The 22135-nt window shown below is 42.1% G+C and overlaps 1 protein-coding gene across 1 annotated transcript; it reads left to right on the forward strand.

The window, feature by feature from the left end:
• Positions 1-1059: 1059 nt before the first annotated feature.
• On the forward strand, positions 1060-20542 carry LOC120842069 (cilia- and flagella-associated protein 251-like). Its single transcript, XM_040213095.2, has 4 exons — positions 1060-1126; positions 2177-2268; positions 6639-6734; positions 20074-20542. Exons 1-4 carry the CDS (start codon positions 1087-1089, stop codon positions 20437-20439), a joined length of 594 nt encoding a protein of 197 aa, XP_040069029.2. The 5' UTR covers positions 1060-1086; the 3' UTR covers positions 20440-20542.
• Positions 20543-22135: the final 1593 nt, after the last annotated feature.

Here is a 22135-nt window from a genome sequence, read left to right on the forward strand (position 1 = left end):
TCGGTGAATAATTTCAAAAATTAAGCAAAAAATATAGCAATTTTGTTTTAAAGTCTACTAACCTACATCTGCCCTGATCAAGTCAAGGGAACGTTGGTGATGACTGAGAGCGAAAATTTAGTGAACACATATAAGCAACCGGTTTGTTGAATCTTAGTTCTTAGATGATATATGGTGTTGTTGAGTGTAGAAAGCTCACTTCAATTTGATATTCAAGGCACTTCAGGACTACCTGCCCCTTCGGACGTAACCGTTTTGTGTATTCAAAGTATTGTATTGTATTGTACAATGTATTGTACTGTGTATGTGTAGTTAGCCATCTGCACACACACAGCCTTTACAGCTGATCACCAAGCATACAAAACTTCCAATTTATGTGCACAAACTAAATAAGGATACTGTGTTTATCGACGATGGCGCGTTCAATCCATTCACCATGACTTCCACATATATCAAGCAGGTTTTGGTTGCGTGTTCAGTTAAGATAATTATGAAATGGGTGCCTGTTTATTAAATGTCATGCTGCATATTTGAATATCTAAATGATTATAAAGTTTTCAATAAAACAAATCATACATTTGTTGTTTTTTGCTAGGCAATGTTTTCCGTACCTTTGCATCTCTAAATGTTCTAAGATACAGAATATTTCTTTTCAAGCATATGTTGCTGGCCGGAAAAATATGCAGACGGCAACTTTATACATGTAGTTAGGCGAAGGACGATAATTATATTATATTGCTCGAAAAGTGAAGTGGAGTGCGCATCGCTATTCTGTTTTTTTAAGGTCAATATGTCTTCGTAGATGCTAACTGATTCTTTTTACATGAAAATGGCAAGCGTCGCAGGCAACTTTTGTTGAGGTGTGTACGTAAATGTTATACATGTAAATCCCTGGTCCGCCTACATGACCAGCGGTGTGAGGCGTAAAGGTCGTACATATCACGTTTCCTGTCTCTATGATTAACAGCGCGAAACACTTGAAAGGACACTGTAGTTTGTATAGAAGCGTCCTATTTCTGTAGCCTATAAATGTAATGATCAACAACATGACATCTTTATATTTCAACAGGACGTTCTCTAGCCATCATGAAGATTCAAGCACTCACGACTCTTGCTCTCGTAGCAGGTAATGTTTTTGAATCTGTACCTAAGAGTGGCAAATATCAGAATATCTCTAAGTAATACGCATATAGTGGTTTACATTGATTTTTTTATGATTACAGTTATCCTTCACCAAGAGTGTAGCCCTAGACGTAGGTTGAATCGACAGAGTGTCAAACGAAAGAAAGAAGGACCGCGCCCAGAGAACAGAAGTTAACTTGCGCTAAAAAGAGCTCGCGAACGGGAGCGCGGTGCTACATTACAAAAAAGTTAAACGTTTGTTGGTTCACTTTCCGGCAGAACACAGAGGGCGCCAACCAATGTTCCTTATCATAATACTTAAAAAAACAAGCGAGCTGGTGATGATTCATGGTAATAACACCCGAGACTCAGGAACGCAAAATGGAACGAACACAACACAACGTATACTGAGATTCCTGATTCGCTAAAACCCTTTTATTTTTGTCTGTGATTGGCGTTCTCTGTGTTTTGCAGGAAAATAAATACACAGACGTTTCTACAATGTACTTAGACTCGGAATCTTCGTTTTCCGTGGTCCCGGATGCACTAGACACCCCGCACTTTCGTGTTTTTGGTTACCGTCTATTAGCGCTTAGCCGCTTGAAGCTGGCCTAATTATATCCGAGCTCTTTAAAGAGTTATTTCCAGGATGAGCCTCTTTCTAAAATCACCGGCGCTGATTCGTCGCGTGATAGACTCGTCCTCACGCTAGTTAAGCTAATCCTTTCTAGGCGGGACCACACAAGTTATGTGGCTCTTCTCTTGATCGATCGGGCCCATTTTGCTCAAGATTTTACATCAATCTAATAAAAAAAAAAACAATTATGTTAGCTTTGCCATTAAAGCTTGCTTTAGCTTACCTGTATTTGCAGTTGAAAACTCCTGACTTTTCGGCTATGATGACGTGCCTTCACTCTCGAGGGTTAAATGTTTCAAATTCTGTTTAGATTGCTCAAAAGAGCTTCTTTTTGAAATTATTGCTTTAATGGGGCATTTTAATCTCAAATCGTATAACTTATTAAAGCTCTTCAAACCTTTTTTACATTTCTTCTAGTCTTCCTTCGGATAGTAAACTGCGCTCCAGAAGAAAATGCTACGCTGGAAGACCGAACTTGTGCTAAAAGAGACGCGGACGCAAAAAAAGTTGTGAGTAGACTTAACAATTTAAAACATAAACAACGACATTTACCTCTAAGAGCAGGGTGTTGCCGGCAAGTAAAAAAGGACAGAAAAACTAAAAATGTGAGAGAGAGGTCGTGCAAAAAGAAAGGGAAAGGAAACAAGCTGCATCTTGCCTGCAAGCGTTCGTCAGCCCATGGGAAAAGTAACGGAAGCCGAGGAGAAGAACGCGAGGGTTAGCCCTCGCATTCTCATCCTTGGCTTTCCTTAGTTTTCCCGTAGCCTGACGAAGGACGTGCGCCCGAAACGTAGCTTTTTTCTTTTCCCCTTTCTTTGCTCGTCGAATCTCTCACGTTTTCAGTTTTATTGCGATAGCATTCCTTAGCAACCCCCCCCCCCCCCCCTCCCCGATTTCCTGGACTTTCTAATCCCTTTCAGTTCAGGTTCACTCGTTAGTTTGGCGGAAAAATTACGTCACGTGACCTATGCACTAATTCCGGTTCCCCGCCAAATTTGGCGAAAAATTTGATGTCACGTGACTTGACATCTTGGGACCTACAGATAAATTCAGGTTCCTCGCTAAATTTAGCGGGAAATCTACGTCGCGTTAGTCATGCACCAATTCAGGTTCCCAGCTAAATTTAGCGGAAAAATTGACGCCACGACCTATGCACCAGTTCAATTTCCCCGCTAAATTTGGTGGGAAAATTTAATTGTAAAATAAAGTGTTTACTCGAAATGTTGGTTGTCGTATCCACTGCGATATGCGTCAGGAGCTTCATGACGAATGCTATCGCAATTCAAAGACAACCAACAATTACTGAAAGGAGCGACAAGGCACAGGCGAGCTGGTTTACGCTCATGATTTAAGACAACCCTGAGACTGGGAAATCTAAAAAAAAATTAAGATTTCGTCGTGTTTGTCCTTTTTTTCCTCCAGTCTCAGGGTTGTCATAAATCCCAACCAACAATTGTGGTTTCTATAGCATGTTTGTGGATCAAAGGCCTACACGTGGAACGCAGTATTTATACTCTATCTGAATAGTTGCGACTTGAACTGACTTCTCAGCAGTCTCTCCCCCCCTCGTTGTTTTGCCTCTTTAGAGATTAACGCGTCTCTCAAAAATTTTTACAAAAGCACTTCTCCCCGTTCCTCCCGTGGCTTCGTCAGCACTGCCGGTAATGTCGTGAGATAGGTTATAAGGAGGAAACGTTTTATTCATGTTGTTGTCATCTCTATCACTGCATTCCTTCATTCGTTATTATAGCCTTAACATAACTGGTTGAGGAGAGATACGGCACATTGAAAAAAATAATAAATGAAAAATCAACGAAGCAAAATAACAAAATAACAAAATAATTAATTAAAATCAGCAACACGCACTCACCCACAATGAGATAATGAAGAATAGAGCACAACTCCGGAATTTAACCATGTTCATTTCACGCGCAAGTAATCGAAAGAAGAATATCGAACAGTTAGCACCCTACTAAATATAAAAGTAAACGAGAGTGGAATACATTCGTAACCACGGCTGATGCTATGTTCTCAGGTACAATATTCTATTTTGAAATTTAAAGTGGAAAGATGGGTTTATCGAATTCGTTTTGTAGATACAGAAATGCGTCGTAGATTCGGAGTTTGTTAATCTACGAGAAGATCCGAGAGGAGGATACAAAAGCATCGTTCTAATATCAAGATGAAGGTGGAACATCTTAAGAGAGAGACACAGCCGTGAACTTGTTTGGCGCAAAGCGCGTGAACGTCGGCCCAGTGGTGACTTCCTAGTCGTGACGTTCTCAGTGCATCCGTAGCTGGACAGAATATAGCTTGTGGCACGGCTTTTGAATGGCTTCCAGGCGGTTGATGAGCTAAGCTTTGTGGGGACTCAAGATGGCAGCGGCATGCGCAAGTGTTAGGTGGACAAAAGATTGATACGCTAATTGGCAAAGGTTTGAAGGGACAGAGTGTAGGCTACACCTGGTAAGGTGGGGGTAATGGATTCGATATGAGTGGTCCAGGATAACGATGTAAGGCTATTTAACTGATACACGGTGTTTGCATCTCTAATGGCCGCCATTCCCGACCCGATTCGTCTCGAGCTGTTACATCCCCCTGCTCGCCCTGTCTTTCTGTCCCGTCGCCCCATGCACCGCATACCTCCGTTCGGGGTCTGAAGGTCGAAATGACTTCTTGGTCGAGAGGAACGCGGCCGCCGCAAGAGCTGCCGGTGACCCCGCAACAGTTTCAATTTGTTTAGACGACAACACTCTCGTTTCAGCACGGAGGAAAAACATATCTTTTTTGACAATTTTCCTCCAGGCAAACTGAACTAGTGCATAGGAGAGTTGACATAAATTTCCGCAGTAAATTTAGCAGGCGAAGCAATGTTCTCTATCGATCACGTGACGTCGATTCCAGGGTTGAACAGTATCGCGATACAAATGTATCGCGATAGTATTTCAGAAATACATTTCGTATCTGTATTTCTGTATCGCGATACATTTTTTTTCACCAGTATCTGTATTCTTGTATCGAAATACATGTTGAATGTTCCTTTGTATCGCGATACAATCACGATGAAGTGTATTTCGTTACAATTCTTCAGAAATACTCCCCCCCCCCCAAAAAAAAAAAAAAAAAAAAAACAGGTTTGAAAGCATTTTTTTTTTTTTTTTACTTCTAAGGGCACCGGAGTCAAGGAGATTCTGGGGTATTGTTACTATGCTGACCAATAAGTTCCTTTTGATTCTGCAAACTATTTTTCTACTAGTCCTCTTCTCTCTTCTGAGAAGTGTTGCGTAGTGGGAAACTCGAACCAGGTGGCGTGCCAGGAGTGGAGTCAGAGCATCTTCTGCCGCAGGTCTTTAGGTAGGGATTTCTTGAGTCATTGTTTCCTGGCATCCAATGCCCGCTGCTAACCGTCTCTCTCGCCTTAGCGTACAGAGTACACCCTGCCGGCAAAGCTGAGTCACATTCCGTTGCAGCACGAGCCAGGCGGTGGCTGACTTGAAATAGTAGGAAGACTCATGCTGTGAAGTTCAACACATATCCGAATGCATCTGCGGCTGCGCCCGTAATATTGCACGACTCAAGGGTACGTCAGCCGACGTGAACGTGACCCGCTGCTCTGGTGATCCGCAACCCAGAAGGAGGCCAGAAGTGGCATCGCTGTGCCATCCCAGACTACGTACTCCCGCGACTAGTCTCGAGACCGCCGTTTCTTGGACAGCTCGCACCTGTGCCGGCAATATCAGCTCGTAATCCACGAGGTCTCTGGATAATGCAAGGCAAACCTTGAGGACTGCAATCCGTGCGTCGGCGGCGGAGGGTCGGTAGTAAGGACCTTCAGAACAGGGATGCTACCGTATCGTTTTTTCAACTGTAAAACAGAAGATAAGACATGTATTCCAAGATTCTTCAGGTGGTCCACTATTCTCAAAAATTCCAAATGACACTGCATGCACGATCTTCAGCTAGGGAGCCTACAACGAAAGTGCGCATTGTCCTTTCATACAGCAGCGTGGTAAAGTTTCATGTTCAAGGCCACACCTACAGATAAAGAATTCTAGTTCATTCCGCCGTGACATAATGTGATCAATGTTGACAGGATTCCCTCGTCAGACAGACCGGATGTCATGGAAGGGACCGCGGTCAGCAATTGTTGGAACGTTTTTTTTTTGGGCCCATTGAAGGCTCCTTGTCGTCCGAAACCACTACCTTCAAGGCAAAGTGCCAAGCCTACGGGAACGTAATTTCGGGATCAAAAACATGCACTTCAAACTTCAAGCTTTATCTCAGTTGGCGTCTCAAAAAATTTAAAAAATGTATTTCAGTATCAGTATTTCTGTATTTGTATTTCTGCCCTCCCTAAAATGTATCCCTGTATTTGTATTTCCAAATACTTTTGGCCTCTTTTTAAAATGTATTTCCGATACGTATCGCGATACATTTTTACAGATGTATCTTAGTATCAGTATTTTAGCTACTATTTCAATGTATCACAGTATTTGTATTTCCAAATACATTTTTTTAGGATTTCTGCCCAACCCTGGTCGATTCCCACTAAATGTTTGCGTTATATTATAATTGACGTACAGGTAGTCAAAACCCAATTTTATTGCTAAGTTCATCGCGAAAACTTTATCGGTGTATAGCTCCCGAGACGCCAGATGACATGACGTCAAATTCCCCACTAAATCTCACGTTAAAATGCACAGGCAGAATGACGGACGAACAGAAAAAGACTCTGGTATAAGAGGGTTACGTTAGAAGCGCTCTGTGCTCTAAAGCTTCCGAAGTCGTGTTCACGCTGACAATGTTGCGACCTATGCACTCGCATGTACACACGCTTTTTGCGTACCGGGAATATATTAGTTATTTTGCTCTCCTCCAGACTGGAACCGTGGAAAGTTGCAGTTATCATTGCCAACCTGGCGAGGGATACAGTAATTACATAGAACACTACTATCCAGATGGTACGCCATGCGAGGTAAGTTTAGCTATATTTTATAAGACTGCTCTGAACACGGAGGGTTCAATGTATGAGCACGTTAGCTGCAATAAAAGATAGCATGAAAACCACTCTCTAATACAGACAGATTTATCAATGTCGATTCTAAAATTTAAAAAAAAATATTGCTTAACAATTTTCAATTTATTTTTGGCTTAAGGGGAAACTGAACTGAGAGAAATAAAGATTTTTACCAAGACGAAATGGGACACCTACCTTTTATAGTTTAAATTTTTTCACGGAAAAAGAAATCCAGCAATATTACACCGTTAGACCCTATTTAGGTGGAGGTCACGGCCCACTGTTAACGCCTCCCAGAGATCAGCGGCCCGCCCATTGCTACTGGGTTGACTTGGCTTCCCGGACGAGAACGCTCGGAAGCCTAGACAGTCACACTCTAGTGACGTGCGGTGCGTCTATACTCGGCGACAACTTTTCTTGGCAATGCAGTGGAAGGTAGAGGCCCGGCCGCGTCCCCTCTCCCATTTTGAGTGTACGCAGGCTCTCCTCCTCCCCCGGGAAATAGGGAGGAGGAGAGCCTGCGTACACTCAAAATGGGAGAGGGGACGCGGGCCTCTACCTTCCACTGCATTGTCAAGAAAAGTTGTCGCCGAGTGTGACGTCTGACACCACCTGCTAGACGTGCGAGCCGGCGCACGCCAGCCTCCAGTATCGTTTGCTATTCCATTACTGTTTATCATCGAACGTCCATAAGATGCGGTCATGAAGCGGCGCGTTCGCGTCCGTTATCGCCTGCGTCCGTCTGATATTTCGCCCTTTCTAGAGACGTCTGCCACGCTCGCAAGACACAACCACTGACGCGGCGTTCTAACGTGCCATCATGCACGAGCCAAGGTTCGATACAAGCGTGTGTCTGCGTCAGTCAATATGCGACCGAGAGGACAAAAAAAAATGCACAGATTAATTATCCAGTCTTTCCAACTATTCAGTTCTTGGTTTTTTTGTTTTGTTTTTGCATGGCATCCGCAAGCAAGGTGGGTGGGTGTCATGGCAGACGAATCAAACGCGATCTAAATTAATTCGCTTTGGCAGGCCAGATCTGCCGCAAAACTTGAGAGCTACTTGCCTTTCGAAAAGGAATGACGGCAGCATACCTGGAAAGACTCGATGCGATGCGAAAGCCCGATTGCCTTAAGCTAAAAGTATCGCAAACGTTTACCTGTGCAGGTATATTCTCGGTAAGGAAACCATGGTCGCAATCACGACTGTTGCACAATTTACAAAGCATCGGGGCCGCGTATACGGGAACCGCCATCTTTATTCTAAATCAACACGCAAAAACGAACAAAGCAAGGCAGATCAAACAAAATACTTGACACGGGACGCTGAGATTAGGCCATTCCCGCTACGAAAACAACCATCCGCACAGCGCTTCCTTAACTACGTAATTGCGACATTTTGTTTTCCCTAAACTAGGTCCGTTGAGGAGGTCTTCTTCTAAACACATCAGTGAACGCCAAATGTCTTGCACCCATATAAACAAACGCCGGGAGTAATAAACGTCATGAAGCCCATAAATTGGGAAGAACCAGCTATACTTACAGTTATAGGAACATTCTTACAAATGAGAGGAGATAGAATAATCCTCTCATCTGTACGAATGTTCCTATAATTGTATGTTCAGCTGATTACTCTCAATGTATAGCCAACTAGCTGCAGCTTATCCCTGTCGTAAACCCTGTCGCGACCGACGTGGGCTCCCAAGATGGACCAGACACGACTGGGGTCCAGATCCGGACGGGCAGGAATCTCAGCAGGTATCGATGACGATAATTAAACTATCCTTCATTTCCACATATATACGTCAGGAGATCATTGAGCTCTCTTTACAGCAGCTAGCAAGAGCTCTGAGCCTTAATCTAGGTGACCTCCTGAGTAGCGGTAGTCCGCTCCTTTTAAAGTCTTTCGGTTGCAATGTAGTCGGGAGGCAGCCAATCGCGGCGGTGCACCAGTTTCCGTCACCAACGCCTTCTGGGAAAAATCCTCTGTCCAAGTGACGTCACACAGAAGAGATCGCCTGTCTCAGTGGCATAAGGCAGGCTGGACCAGATACTGGCGTAATGTTCGCAGTGTCTGAGGCCCGCTGGATTGACCTTGCGTGAATATCTCGACTTGAGTTCCAAGAAGGGCAGACATCCTACCGGTTCGACACCTCGAAACAACGTTATTTCAGCGGTGAGGGGGGTCCATATCAGATGAGGGAATGACGTTTTAGCGAAAAGCGCCATTTAAGCGAATCGGCATGTTAGTGAATAACGGGGTTGCACGTTAGCCCGACCCCCGCGCTGCGTTCAAGCGGCTTCGCGGCGGCAGTCTGCGGCAGCTCATTAGAAAATGTTAACCCACGCGGCCCACCCGAAAACACCGCTTCGCTGCGGCCGACCATTCACTAAAGTGTCTTTCGATGAAAAGTCGGCATTCGCTAAAACGTCGTTCGACGAACGGAGTGCCACCCAGTTAGATCACACCTCCTTCGTTCGGCGGTCTGAAGTTTGTACCATGACGTCAATCGAGCGCTTCCGCTGATTGCTCCCGTGAGCGTAAGATGAGACGATGAGCCCCGCTGATTGCTCCCGTGAGCGTAAGATGAGACGATGAGCCCCGCTGATTGCTCCCGTGAGCGTAAGATGAGACGATGAGCCCCGCTGACTGCTCCCGTGAGCGTAAGATGAGACGATAAGCCAAAGTTGCTGACTGATTGTCGTCGCCATTGTCCCCGATCGCAACAAACGCCAAAAATGCCGAGAGCCATGTTTGTTATCGCTTGAAACTAAATAATAAAATGCAATCTCCGGATATTCTTGAAAACAATAATAACTCTACCCAGATCATTTGTTTCTCAAACATAACACTATTGTCGATAAAAATACAATTACGGCACGGCAAAAAATTTACAGCGAATATTTCAAACGTCAATCCTCTCTCCAACGAATGAGAGTCGAGAAACAGTGGTTAGCTAGCTAATCACCTTCCGTTATGGGCAGGGCTAAAGAAGGGCTACCCGCACCTTAATTTCCTCCAACGGCGTAATGTTTGAACTCTTTTTTTTTATTTACACTAAAATATGTTTATCATCAGAGCTGCACAAAGATATGATTTTTTTTTTTTCATTTCAGTGCCTCTTTGAGAGGGTCATTCTACTACTTTTTTTCACTTCGATCAAATAATGGTGCCCTCTAAGAAATGGCTGCGCGCTTACTTCCCCGCAAAACACTCAAAGAGCCCATTTATGCAGTCTAGGGAATCGGCTCACCGAATGATGAGGCACAACATCCGTTTAAACTTAAAAATGAAGTGTGCGCTGTGGCATCACGCAATGCAAAGCGTCATGCTTGCATTTGGGTAATGCAACAGCGCAGACTTAGTGTTGATGTCTAAACAGATGTTCCGCCTCATCATTCGCATACCTAATTTCATAAATCGCAGAGATTGGATCTTCCAGTGTTTTGCGGGTAAGTAGATGCTCAAGCATATTTTAGAGTGTATGGTTGCTCCCCTGCCACGTCTATACTACGTTCACCCTAAGTTGACAGAGCGATAGGAGCTGCGGGTTTGCCGAACTTTTCAACCGCCTCCCCTTCATCACCTGGCCCCGCCCTCTGCAAGTTTGTATAGAGAGCTTCGATTGAAGAGAGCGTCCATCTGTCTTCAATCCACGCTTCAATTGAAGTGAGGTGGATCCTCTAGTCAATTGAAGAGAGGGTCCACCTCTAGTCTTCGACCAAGCTTGTTCGTAAGTGCGCATGCGATGGATTGTCGCATAGCTGGGAGGGAAGCCGTCGGAAAGTTTGAGATGCTTGCGGACGACCAACGCACTCGCGACTTCCTCGAAGCTCGTGTTGCAAACGTTATCCCATGAACCACGTACACGCTAAAAAAAATCAGTTCGAAAAATAAATTTTTGGAGTTCTTCGGCTTGTCCATATTTTGCACCCTAAAAAGTTCTTTTAAGCACCTTATAAAAAAGTTCTTCATGAAGAACCTTTAAGGAGTTCTTCTAAGTTCTCTTTTCAATGAAACAGTTCTTCGTGAGAAACTTGTAAAAAGTTATTTTCAGCCCTTCTCCCGCTAAAACAGTTCTTGGTGAAGAACCGTTTAACAGTTCTTTTAAGTTCTCTTTTCAATGGAACAGTTCTTCGTGCGGAACGTTTAAAAAGTTCTTTCCAGTCCTTCTGTCGCTGAAACAGTTCTTTTTAGTTCTCTCTCGGATAAAGCGATTTTTCAAGTACCTTTGGAAAGTTCTTACAAGCTCTTTTTTCATTAACCAGTTAATAATATGAAGAACCTTTATTGAGTTATTTTAGGGTCTAAGGAAATAAGTCCTAAATAACCTTTCAAGGGAACTTTTATGTTGGGTGTGCGAATACCCCCTCGGTTCAAAAAGAAGAGCGATATTTCTAGGTTCAACACTGCAATGACAGTCATTGTGTACAGTGGACTTCTTGAATCTAGAAATATCGCTGCGCTATTTGAACCGAGGGGTATTCGCACACCCCAACAGTAAAGTTCCCTTGAGAGGTTATTTAGAACTGTCATTTCCTTAGACCCTAAAAAAACTCAGTAAAGGTTTTTCATGATTTACTGGTCAATTGAAAGAGCTTATAAGAAGCTTGCAAAGGTATCTGATGAAAACCCGTTCCATCCGAGAGAGAACTAAAAAAAACTACAATGGATTTCATTTCAACCACTACTTGCTCACCCCTAACTTTTAAGTTACTTTTCACCGAAAGAGCTTTCTATTATGAACCTTTTCAATGAAAGGTTTGTTGCAAAGACCACTTTTGAGTTAACTTGAATAACTTATTCGCAAAAAGCGACTTGGGCAGCAATTTTAGGTTTTACAGTAGCTCTTTTGTAAACCGCTCTTTAATGACTGTCTCGAACTTTTCAAAGAGGCAATATACATCACCTAGACGTTTTGCAAACGTCAACAGACGTGCAAAACAGGCTTTGAACGACAAGGCCCCTTTTCTGGGGCACTGCATCTACTGCAGAACCACTGGCTTCGATGGGTATTCAAATACACATTCATCATTGATACTCTGGTCAAGACCAAGTATGAGGTATAGGGAATAAAGGTAGGAGAAACAAAAGAGATGCTCTGCAATGTCCAACCTGTCAATGGTGAAATGAAAACAAGATACCGCGGTTCAAACAAAAAAAAAAAAACATACTGACGTTTATTGAACATGACTGGATTGAAACTTAGCACATGAGTAGAATGCTTCTCTGCCTAAAATATAGATCAAATATAACACGGCCTAGCGGAACACTGAAATGAGACACTGAAATTTTGGCCTTGAGAAAATGGAGACAACGTTCTAGATGTCTGATTTTATATATGGCACGTTAGCGAGCTCATATCTATTATTTGACCACTAACAAAAGAAAACAAAAAACTGACTTGGAAAAACTTCAAAACCCTTTCTTGTTGAGGTATACTTTATGGATAAAAATGCTATCTTGGAGACGAGATGGACGAGGCAACCACTCAGGTGTGGAAGCAGGAAAAAGGGAATTGCGGCAAAACAAGACTTCTGGCCCCTTCCTTCTCATGATGCCCCTCTCCAACCACACACTGCGAGGGCGCATGGCACAAACAAGTGTTAAACCCAGACAAAGAGCACAACGGCACTGCAAGTAAGCAGCTGCAAACCAGGCTGTTAGCTGAATTTAGACAGTGCCTAAGTCTCTTAGTATACCCTTTTTAGGTTTGAAGTAACTCAAAACCAGACAAAACTGATCCACCATTGCTTTGAAAGTTTAGTGGAAAAGGTGTTAAAATTACCACTTCGGGAATGCAGAGGGCCGGGTACAGCTGAATAACATCAGTCGTGGTCTTGCCAGCGATGTCTACCCTCCTTGCCTGTTACGTCTGTGCCATTATTTGAAGTAATTTTGAAGTAAGAGCTTCACATCTGTTGCAGCCTTGGAGCATTGAGCAGCCTACGTGGTCTGCACAGTTGTCGGTACCTTCTACGTCATAATGTGGAACCTGAAAAAAAAAGTCAGTGCCATGCACAGAATATGAGATTTGAAGAACAAAGTTGGTGTACCAGACGAGCTCCAGCAAGCCTTATTTTATGTTATGTAAAAAATTGTAATTTAAACAGTGGGTGCACGGGTCCAAATAGATCAAGTTATATGCACTCTATATTTTAGCTATAATAAAACAGTTCAATGCAACAAAAGAGATTTAACCGAGAGACAACCAGAGAATATTTGATATATCTGACAAGCCATGCAACTGTGACTTTTACAGATTACATTTACAGCAATGTGATTCGTTCAAGTCACTTTGGAGCACCTGTTGCAGTAGTCAGAAGTCCATTTAGAAGTAGCCAAAAGTATGTTTAGGAGCTGCTAAAAGATGTATTGGCATGTAAGCAAAAACTTCGTCTTTATTCTTACCACTGTGAATATTATCATACGGTTAATGTGTTGGCATGCTCAACTAAAACACTATCTACTTTGCCCTCCCACTCTGTGCAACCTTTTGTTAACATCAATTGCTTGACAAGTTTGATTCTCTCGAACAAAGCCCTATCTGCTTAGTTGCACATAGAAGCACCAGACATGGCAACAGTCTGAGTGATGATGGATAGTATGAACTTCTGTGAATGGTGGTTTTAGGTACGGAATCAAAAGTAAAGCAAACAGTACGTACCACTAAAATAAATTAATGTAAAAATAGAAACATTTTGAGTACTCAAAGTGATGTTTTGTTACAGTTCTAAAGGTTATAATAAAACAAACATTTCGTCATTTGATTGTGAATATCAATGTCGTATATTTAAGACTTCATAACAAGAATCTGCATGCAAACAATAAATATGCCTTTTAAAAACAATCAAGCCGAATTCGGTAAGGTCATTCCCAAGCTTCTAACCATTTCTCTGGACGGGCAAATGAAAACTGTATAAAGATTCCTCTCATTTTGGCAAAATGTAACAGGCTAAGCACTTTGAAGCATATGGTGCAGCAATTACATAACTACATTTAGCTGAATAACTATTTAAGAACAGGTCCCGCTTCCAGGTTATTTTTATTTCTTTTAACTGTATCAGAACCAGATTATAACAAACTTACCATGGTCCTTCTGTATTTTTGAATACAGTCACTGCGTTGGCGTTTTTCCTTTCGCGTTCGCCCACCACCTTTGCCATGGTTTTCCTTGTTTTGCTGAACTTCTGGCAGATGCATAAGAAGCAACCTTTCTTTTTTCATTTTGTTAATAAGGCTGTGCCGCAGTGAATCCTACAGTGAGACTGACGAATAGCAAGCCTGTTACAATGCAGATAATGAACTTCGATACAAGCATTTCACTTGTCAGAATGAAAACAAGTTCTTGTAAATCTTACGCAGCGTCCAGTGGAGTCGGCCAGGAAGGGGTATGCCGCTTGGAGGGCACGCATGACATCATCTAGCTAAGACCGACTTGGCGTTCTGGAAAGAAAAAACAACAAATGTTAGCCTCTATTTTAAGATATATAAGTGAGGACTTCAAATGCTGCTGCTTTCGGAGTTTCCTCAGAATGTCGTCTGCCAACGCAGCGACCAACTTTGTTCGTGCTTCATTTTGCTGCGGTTGAAGGAACAGTTCACTCTTTTCACACAGCCTCTGTAACAGTAGCGAGAGAAATTATGGGAGAGTATATATCTGTTGCCATACATCCTTACAACCTCTGTAGACCAAACTGGGGCTGCCGTGTTACTACCACGAGGCACATTGGAGGGTCCAGGCAAGCTGAAAAATAAGAATGTAATTAGTGCATCTCGACTTTCACAAATGGAACGCAAATTTCGAATTGAGTAATGTGCCCCACCTTTCTTTTATGTCTCCTTATAGCTGTTCAATCAGTTTTAGCAGTTTGACTTGCAGTTTCATAGCAGGGAGCAACTGCTCAATCATCCACACTGACAAGTTTAGTAACGTCTTCCCATCAACCTCTTCTGCATAAAAGGAGATAAAATATTGCACATACAGTTTATATCATACATATATGTTATATATGTTAATGACATAAGTTATACCACATTTTCCTACCCTTTTATTCTGATGGTGTACACAAATATAGTATAAAGAGAGTGAAGAGGGGGGGGGGGGAGGGGGGGAGGGGGACAACCATAAAGCAGTGGCATGCATCACCACCACACTGCTTCCATTTTCTGGTTCCCCAGATCCTCCCTCGACATGTTTACGTTTCATGTGCTTCCTGAAGCTCTCAAATGCAATAAAATATCGTCCAGACGGAGAGTACTCACCCAACTTGCAAACAGAATTAAAGTCCGGGTCACCATGAGCTATCTGGACATGATTTGTCAGATGACGCCCGATGTGGTAGCACTGCGAAAACTTTGAACACTCGTATCCGCTCATGCTGAAATCGCACAAACGACGACAAATCTCACCAATCGCCGAAACACCCGGAAGCAGTTCCTGGCTCGCAAAACATGTCCAAATATCCGCACTGCACTACAAGTTTCATAAAAAAAATATTCGCGTGCACATGGAAGTATGGAAGGATAGCACCATCGAGACCCCGATCAGCCACCGTTACCGGCGTTACCCTCAACTTGGAAACTGAAAACGCGAGACGAAACCGACGCCGCCAACCAACACAAACAAAGAGGACGGAGCATTCTGCTTACCTTCGAATCTCTGGGCGAAGTCTCCAAGGTTTTGCTTTCTCAACCAATATGACACGTCCTGGAGCTTCCATCTACACAGATCTCTATGTTCTCGCACCGTGAGGGCGTGACCCCATCCACTGAATGCCGCCGACAGAACCAGGTCGAAACAGTAAACAGTGAACCCCGAATTGTTGGCCGCCGTTACCTTCGCCCTTACAGAATCTCACACAGGCAAACGACGCGGCGCAGCGGCACCACCGGCACTCCTTCGCGCGCAACTGCTTCTTCTAAAACAAAAAAACAAAAAAAAACTTTATGAAGAACTTTTTTTCAGGCAAACGTTCTTCATCGCCCGATCGCCTTTCTGCTGCGCCAGGGGGCGACACTGTTTGAGCGAAAACAGTTCTTCACGACGAAAAAGAGTTCTTAGGGCGGCGAAGAACCTTTCAAGAACGGATTTTTTTTTAGAGTGTAACCCCGATTGAGCAGTTGGAAACTCTCTAATAAAGGCTCTCAACGCGTGGTTATGGGCGGGAGCGTCATCACATGGCGATCGATCGATTACTGGTTGTTCCAACGAGCACGGAGCTTCGACTGGCTTGTTAACTGAAGAGTAAATGCAGGATACAAAACAAATCTTACCTGCGTGCGTTAGTTGTTTTTAACTTAATTATTAATGCTTTAGTTGCCACCCAAGCGCTCTCAACTCTTCCACCGTCTTCCGAGTCTGTCTTTTTCGTTTTCAATGAACCAATTGGCACAAATCTCCACTTTATCGCAAATTTTGGTTTTGGCCGTCTACGGCGAAATCGCAACTATACTCCGCGACAACTTTTCTTGGCAATGCAGTGCAAGGTACAGGCCCGCGCCCCCTCTCCCATTTTGAGTGTACGCGAGCTCTCCTTCTCTCCCCGGAAAGGGGGGAGGAGGAGAGCCCGCGCATACTCAAAATGGGAGAGGGGACGCGGGACGTACCTTCCACTGCATTGCCAAGAAAAGTTGTCGCGGAGTATAGCTGGAGAGGAATGGCGGTACCTGGAGAGGTACCTCAGAACCGACATGACGATGTCTCGTTGGTTCTGCGGTACGCGGTTCGACAGGCAGCTGACCTCGCGAAGCTATCAATTTCAGAAAAAGAAGTAAGGCAAGCTGCTTCTCTTTTAGGCACTTGCATGTGTATGTAGGAAACATCAGTGTATATTCATAAAACTAACGGCTAAAAAGGGAGTTCCACGTGCTGCGTACATGAAGAAAGAGTGCGTTCGGTGCTTGCCACTCACTGTTGCCGCAAGGCGTGGAGATGGCTGCATCCTTATATTTTTTTTCTTCGTCGCGAAAATTAAAGTTGATATTATACTTAAGTTGCGGAAGTCAATTCTCTAGCAACGTAAGACTAAGCGGCGTGAGTTTCATACGCTGTACTGCCGTTTGTAAGCGGGTTCTCCCGGATTTCTCTACTACGCCCAAGAGTTTGCGCGCTGGGGTCTTCAGCTATATCGCTAGGTTTATTGCAACGCGAACGTACAACCATAGCCTCCTCTATCCTGACAAAAGCGTGGCAGGTCACCACAAGACGCGGCCGCCGAAAGTGAAAAGGTAGAGCGACAGGAAACGAATTGGAGAAGATGCGTGTAACGGGCGCCAATCTGCGGCGGGGTGCCGAGACACACTTCTCCCCAGCAATGGAATATCAGCTCGTGATCCTTGCGTCACATGCGCCACCGCTTCTTTTCTCGTCGGGTTTGAAAACCATGTTTCGGGTCCTCGCCGCTGCGTACGCTGTGAGCTGAATAACAGAAATGCTCTGTGCTACCAGATGTTCGCGCTCCAAATCTTTGACCGGGCACACTACGGCTCCGTCGTCTAACTGCCAGGCTTTGTGAGTATAGAGGAGGCTATGGTGCATTGGACGCTCCTAGGTGTCGCGTGGTGTCGAGCGTTCATTCTACGCTCAGGAGACTTTACTTTCTGGGGCAATAGCTAACATTTGGCGCTTTTATGTTGTGGAACAGCGCAGAACAGCAGAACTTGATTGATTGCAATAGATAACAGCACACCTTGAGTTCCAACACCCCTTTGACCTCTGCTTTACTTTGGTTTTATTGTGCTACTTTGTTTCTGTTCGATTTTAGCATAAACTCGTGCGGCAAAGTGAAGACCTCCCGGTTGTTTTTGGGTACATAAAAATAAAGATTATCATTATTAAACTTTATTATATAGTTTAGACACAGGAACACAAATATACAAACACAAAGGATCCACTCGAGGTTCACAGGAATAGCTAAAGCGAAAAAAAAGGAAAAAACGAGGTAAACAGTTTTAATCACAACTTGTCACAACGATGGAAAGACAAGGGAGAACCAAAGCGCCATGGGTACGTTATAGCCCAGTTTTGCTTGACTAATAGCTAACCTGCTGGCCGCCTCCTAAAGTGCACCTCGTGGTGTCTTCAATATCGGTTTTAGCGGAGTCACGCTGTACCACTTTAACCTAATAGAGCGACCGTTGTCATATTTTGCACTACTACAGCGATACACCTATTTAACTTTGTTTGATATTGGACCGGAATCGCCCTTTAGGCTGTCAGTGACTACAGTGAAATTAACGAGCGAGCGAGAGCAAGCCATTGTAAGCTGCCCTGTATATGTAGATGTTTTATTGAATCTTTGCTTCAAATAAACAAAAACTCTTCCATCATAAAAAAAAAAGAATGTTCGCTTCATATATCACCCAGCAGTTTAGCTCTGTTGCATCAACTATTTTTAAACAAATTATAAGAACACTTTTACGTGGCAATACAAAAACGATGCAACTGAACGAAGTTTCGTGTGACCCAGACGGAAACACTCCAACTGTAACAAGGTTACGTGAGCCAACGGAAGTCTGCAGTACAGTTCAGTGCAGTCCTGGTCCCATTCTAGGACCAGTATTGTTTCTTGTTTTTATTATTGTACATATCTTGCATTTTGCGGACATGGTATTATTTGCAGACGACTCCAATGTTTTCTTCTCCCACAATGACCTCAGACATCTCGGAAGTGTATCAAAGGATTGGTTAAACAAACTATCCACGTGGCTAGTGACAAACCAGATTGAATTGAATATTTCTAAAACTAAATATATTATTTTCAGGGCAAAAAACAAGGCACTTAATTATGAAATCGATGTAAAATTTAATTCAAACAAATTAGCGAAGGTTGAATCTATAAAGCTCTTGGGTGTATGGTTTCACCAAAATTTGTACTGGACAATTCATGTATCTAAACTATGTTTGACTCTCTCACGTTCAATCGGCATATTACATAAACTAAGTCTTTTACTACCAACATGGCTTAAGCGCCAACTATACAGTGCACTTGTGCACTCTCACCTACATTAGTGTTCATTGGTTTGGGGAACGACATCAAAAAGCAACCTTGAAAAACCTTTTAGTACTAAAAAAAAAGGAATTCGTTCCATTGCATGCTTGTGTTATAATGATCACACGTACTTTTATTTTAAGAAGTATAATTTATTCACTATCCAACAGCTAATATTTTTCAACTTCGCGAAAGTAATCTTCAGTTCTCTTAAAAGAAACACTGAGTCCTTTGTTACTCAATTTCCGTTAAGAGACACCCAATACAACTTGAGACGTGTGGAATATGATAGAGGCCAAATACGTACTAATTATGGAGAACCAACATTGATGCAGCAATTAACACAACTTTTAAATATGCATCCACAAACTCTTGATATAGCAACTCAATCAAGGTCTGCAAATACATTTAAAAAACTAATAAAGGATTATATTTTCAAGCATCTATAAAGTCATGTGAAACAATTCTGCCAGACATTTCATTGCGTTAGAAATGTACATATTTCTTGTTATTTTGTTATGTTCTTTTATTTTATTTGTATATATTCTGTGTGTTCGTTGTAAGAGCTGCGCCACTCTGAAACCTGTATGGGGTACGGGACCTGAGTCAGGTGTTTTAATACACCTTTTGTCCCTGCCACCCCAAAACAAAATGGCAAATAAATACAAAAAAATACTAATACAAATGTGTCTCTTGTTGAACATTTAGAATATAATCATACAAAACTTTGACGTTTTGATTTTAGTTTCCTCGGAATCTGAAATGAGATAAAAATGCATTAAAACAAAAGTAGTCTACACCAAAGGAAATAAAAGACGAGAGTGGAAGTTTCCATAGGTCACGCGTTTAGAAAATTATGCTATGGCTTTTCTCCAGACGAAACAAGAGTCGCCATTAAAAAAGACTAGCAGTATAACAGATGCCATCGCTTAGTTTGCATGACGGGCCACGGATAGCCGATTGAACTTCGCATCTGCGGCAAATATTTTCGAATTTTATTAATGGGTTGTATATAATCATATTTACTTGGCCAGACAAAGAACACGGCCGATAGCGTTATCTACAAGACACCGTTTATTTATATCAAAGTAATTTTTAATAAGTAGTTAATAAAAATGCAAACAATAATTTTGATGAAGATTTCTATCACTCTCTGCGACAACAGTGCAGTTTTTAAGATGACTGAATCCAGGATTATTTTTCCGAAAATTCTGCTTGCAAAGTTATCTACATGGACAAAATGAAACGCGCTACAGTGGAGACTTTTAAACAAACATAAATTTATGTCGATCTGCTTGTTCCAGTACAACAGTGCACTGACAAGCAAGTGCATGAAAAAGTTATGCCGTCATCCAGAAGACGATATATTCAAGAAAGAGGGAAAAGAGAATCCAGGAAACGAAGAAGAAGGAAAGAAAGAGGCTAAGGAAGAAGACGAGGGAGAGGAAAAGAAAGAGGATGAAAACAATGAGGAGGAAAACAACGACGAGGAAAACAAAGAGGAGGCAAACCAAGAGGAGGAAAACAAAGAGGAGGAAAATAAAGAGGAGGAAAACGAAGAGGAGGAAAACAAAGAGGAGGAAAACGAAGAGGAGGAAAACGAAGAGGAGGAAAACAAAGAGGAGGAAAATAAAGAGGACGAAAAGGAAGGGGAGGAGACGCATGACTAAAAACGAAAAGGAGGGGGAAGAAGTACACGAAGAATAAAAGATGACGAAGATGGTGGAGGTACACAGGACATTGAGAAAAAAAACTATAAGTCAGGCAAACAGACCCGCGAATAAACGTGTGGAACTCCTTTTTGTCTGGGGTGTTATGTTTCAATAAACAACCCACGGCGAACCCAACAGTTTTTTTATGGTATTTTAATAAACACTTGACGTTAGACATACGTTGATTCAAGATGGTGGCATTTATTTCGATTTCTTTAGATTTTTGGCGCATAGTGTGAGCGCTATTGTTATGCCTTGGTACCTTTACACACTCTAGGCTTCTATGTTCGGCGTATTTAACACACAGAGTGAGCACCGGATATATTCTATTTAGAAATCCGGAGACGCTTGTTCGGTATAGAAAACGAAGTGTTTTATTGTTGCAGAAGGTATTTATTCTTTTAACCTTCAAGACCATCGTTAGCGACGATATTACAGAAGATTTAACAGCTATAATGGAAAATATTTAAACAAGTTCAAAACAACGGAAGTAAGACAATACACAGAAGTCATGCAAGTATAAATTCAAGCAAAATTATACATTAAGCCTGTAAAATAAAGCTATATTATTAGGACTAGAAAGCAGCAGTAAGCAGAGGAAATCCACTTGGTTTACGAAATGTCTGGAACGACCTTTTTTCATTTTATTTAAGGGTTCTGCTGAAAAAGTAAAGTACAATATTCTCGAGCCGTTTGTTTTCACAAAATGCGACTCTTTCGGCCGTTATCAATAGTTAGATATTGCAGGTTGATCGCCAATATATAAATAACATGACAAATAAAAACTATCTTGTTTAAGCTTTTACAAAATATATATTATATGCACTCGAAGGCTTTGTTTCTGAAAAGCGTCATCATCATAATACAAGTCGCTCCACACTTGCACTCTAAAGAGATTTATAGTAAATTCAATCTAGCAAACTCGGCGGTTCAGTCTGTAAAGTTTTCTGAAGCACATGCGCTAGATAAATTGCTGCTGGACCGTGATGAGATACTCTACAGTTAGCCTGTTGAGCGTAGTTTAACTTCCGAAGAAATTAAGGACTGTAATATTTATATTTTGTATCTAACAAAACAAATTTTTTTAGATTTATACACCATTTAATCAAGTTGCATGACAGGATCGTCCCCATTCTTCAAATATTTCGTGGATATCCGATGTAGGCTATCAGTAGATAGAAGGAAAATAATTTAAATATCAAAGAAAAAATATCTTTCGATTACACCGCTAGGTCATAGTTTATTCATACAAATTAATTAACAAAAATTAGATATTAACATCCATCAAATAGTGATTTATATTTTTAATAGAAATTCGCTTTGTACACGTAGTTAATAAATATACGTATTAAAAGTATTGAGAAACTTGAACACAAGCACCTTTTGTCTGACCAAAAATACTACGGAAGTCATCTGACACCGATAATGATTATATGATAGGATCCATAGAGTATAACGTATTACGAGGCACATCGTCGGTAGATTAGAACATTAGAGGTTTAGTTGCTATGCGCCGTGCAACAGCAAATAAGAGACGCGATGAAAACGTTTATATGCAATTATATGTTACCTACGAAATTCTTCAAACTTTCACTGCCAGTACAAAAAAAAAATATCCACCAGACACTTAATTTAGGTTGAATAATTTGTGTAA

The sequence above is a fragment of the Ixodes scapularis genome, unplaced genomic scaffold (genome assembly GCF_016920785.2).
Source record: "Ixodes scapularis isolate PalLabHiFi unplaced genomic scaffold, ASM1692078v2 PGA_scaffold1__304_contigs__length_218370807, whole genome shotgun sequence".
In the NCBI taxonomy this organism is placed as follows: Eukaryota; Metazoa; Arthropoda; class Arachnida; order Ixodida; family Ixodidae; genus Ixodes; species Ixodes scapularis.

What these genes read in the sequence shown, in the direction of transcription:
- LOC120842069 (XM_040213095.2), top strand. Translation starts at nt 1,087, where the DNA reads ATGAAGATTCAAGCACTCACGACTCTTGCTCTCGTAGCAG. An exon ending in GACTCTTGCTCTCGTAGCAG is followed by an intron (nt 1,127 to 2,176) that starts GTAATGTTTTTG and finishes CATTTCTTCTAG; the next exon opens with TCTTCCTTCGGATAGTAAAC. An exon ending in CAGATGGTACGCCATGCGAG is followed by an intron (nt 6,735 to 20,073) that starts GTAAGTTTAGCT and finishes TGCTTGTTCCAG; the next exon opens with TACAACAGTGCACTGACAAG.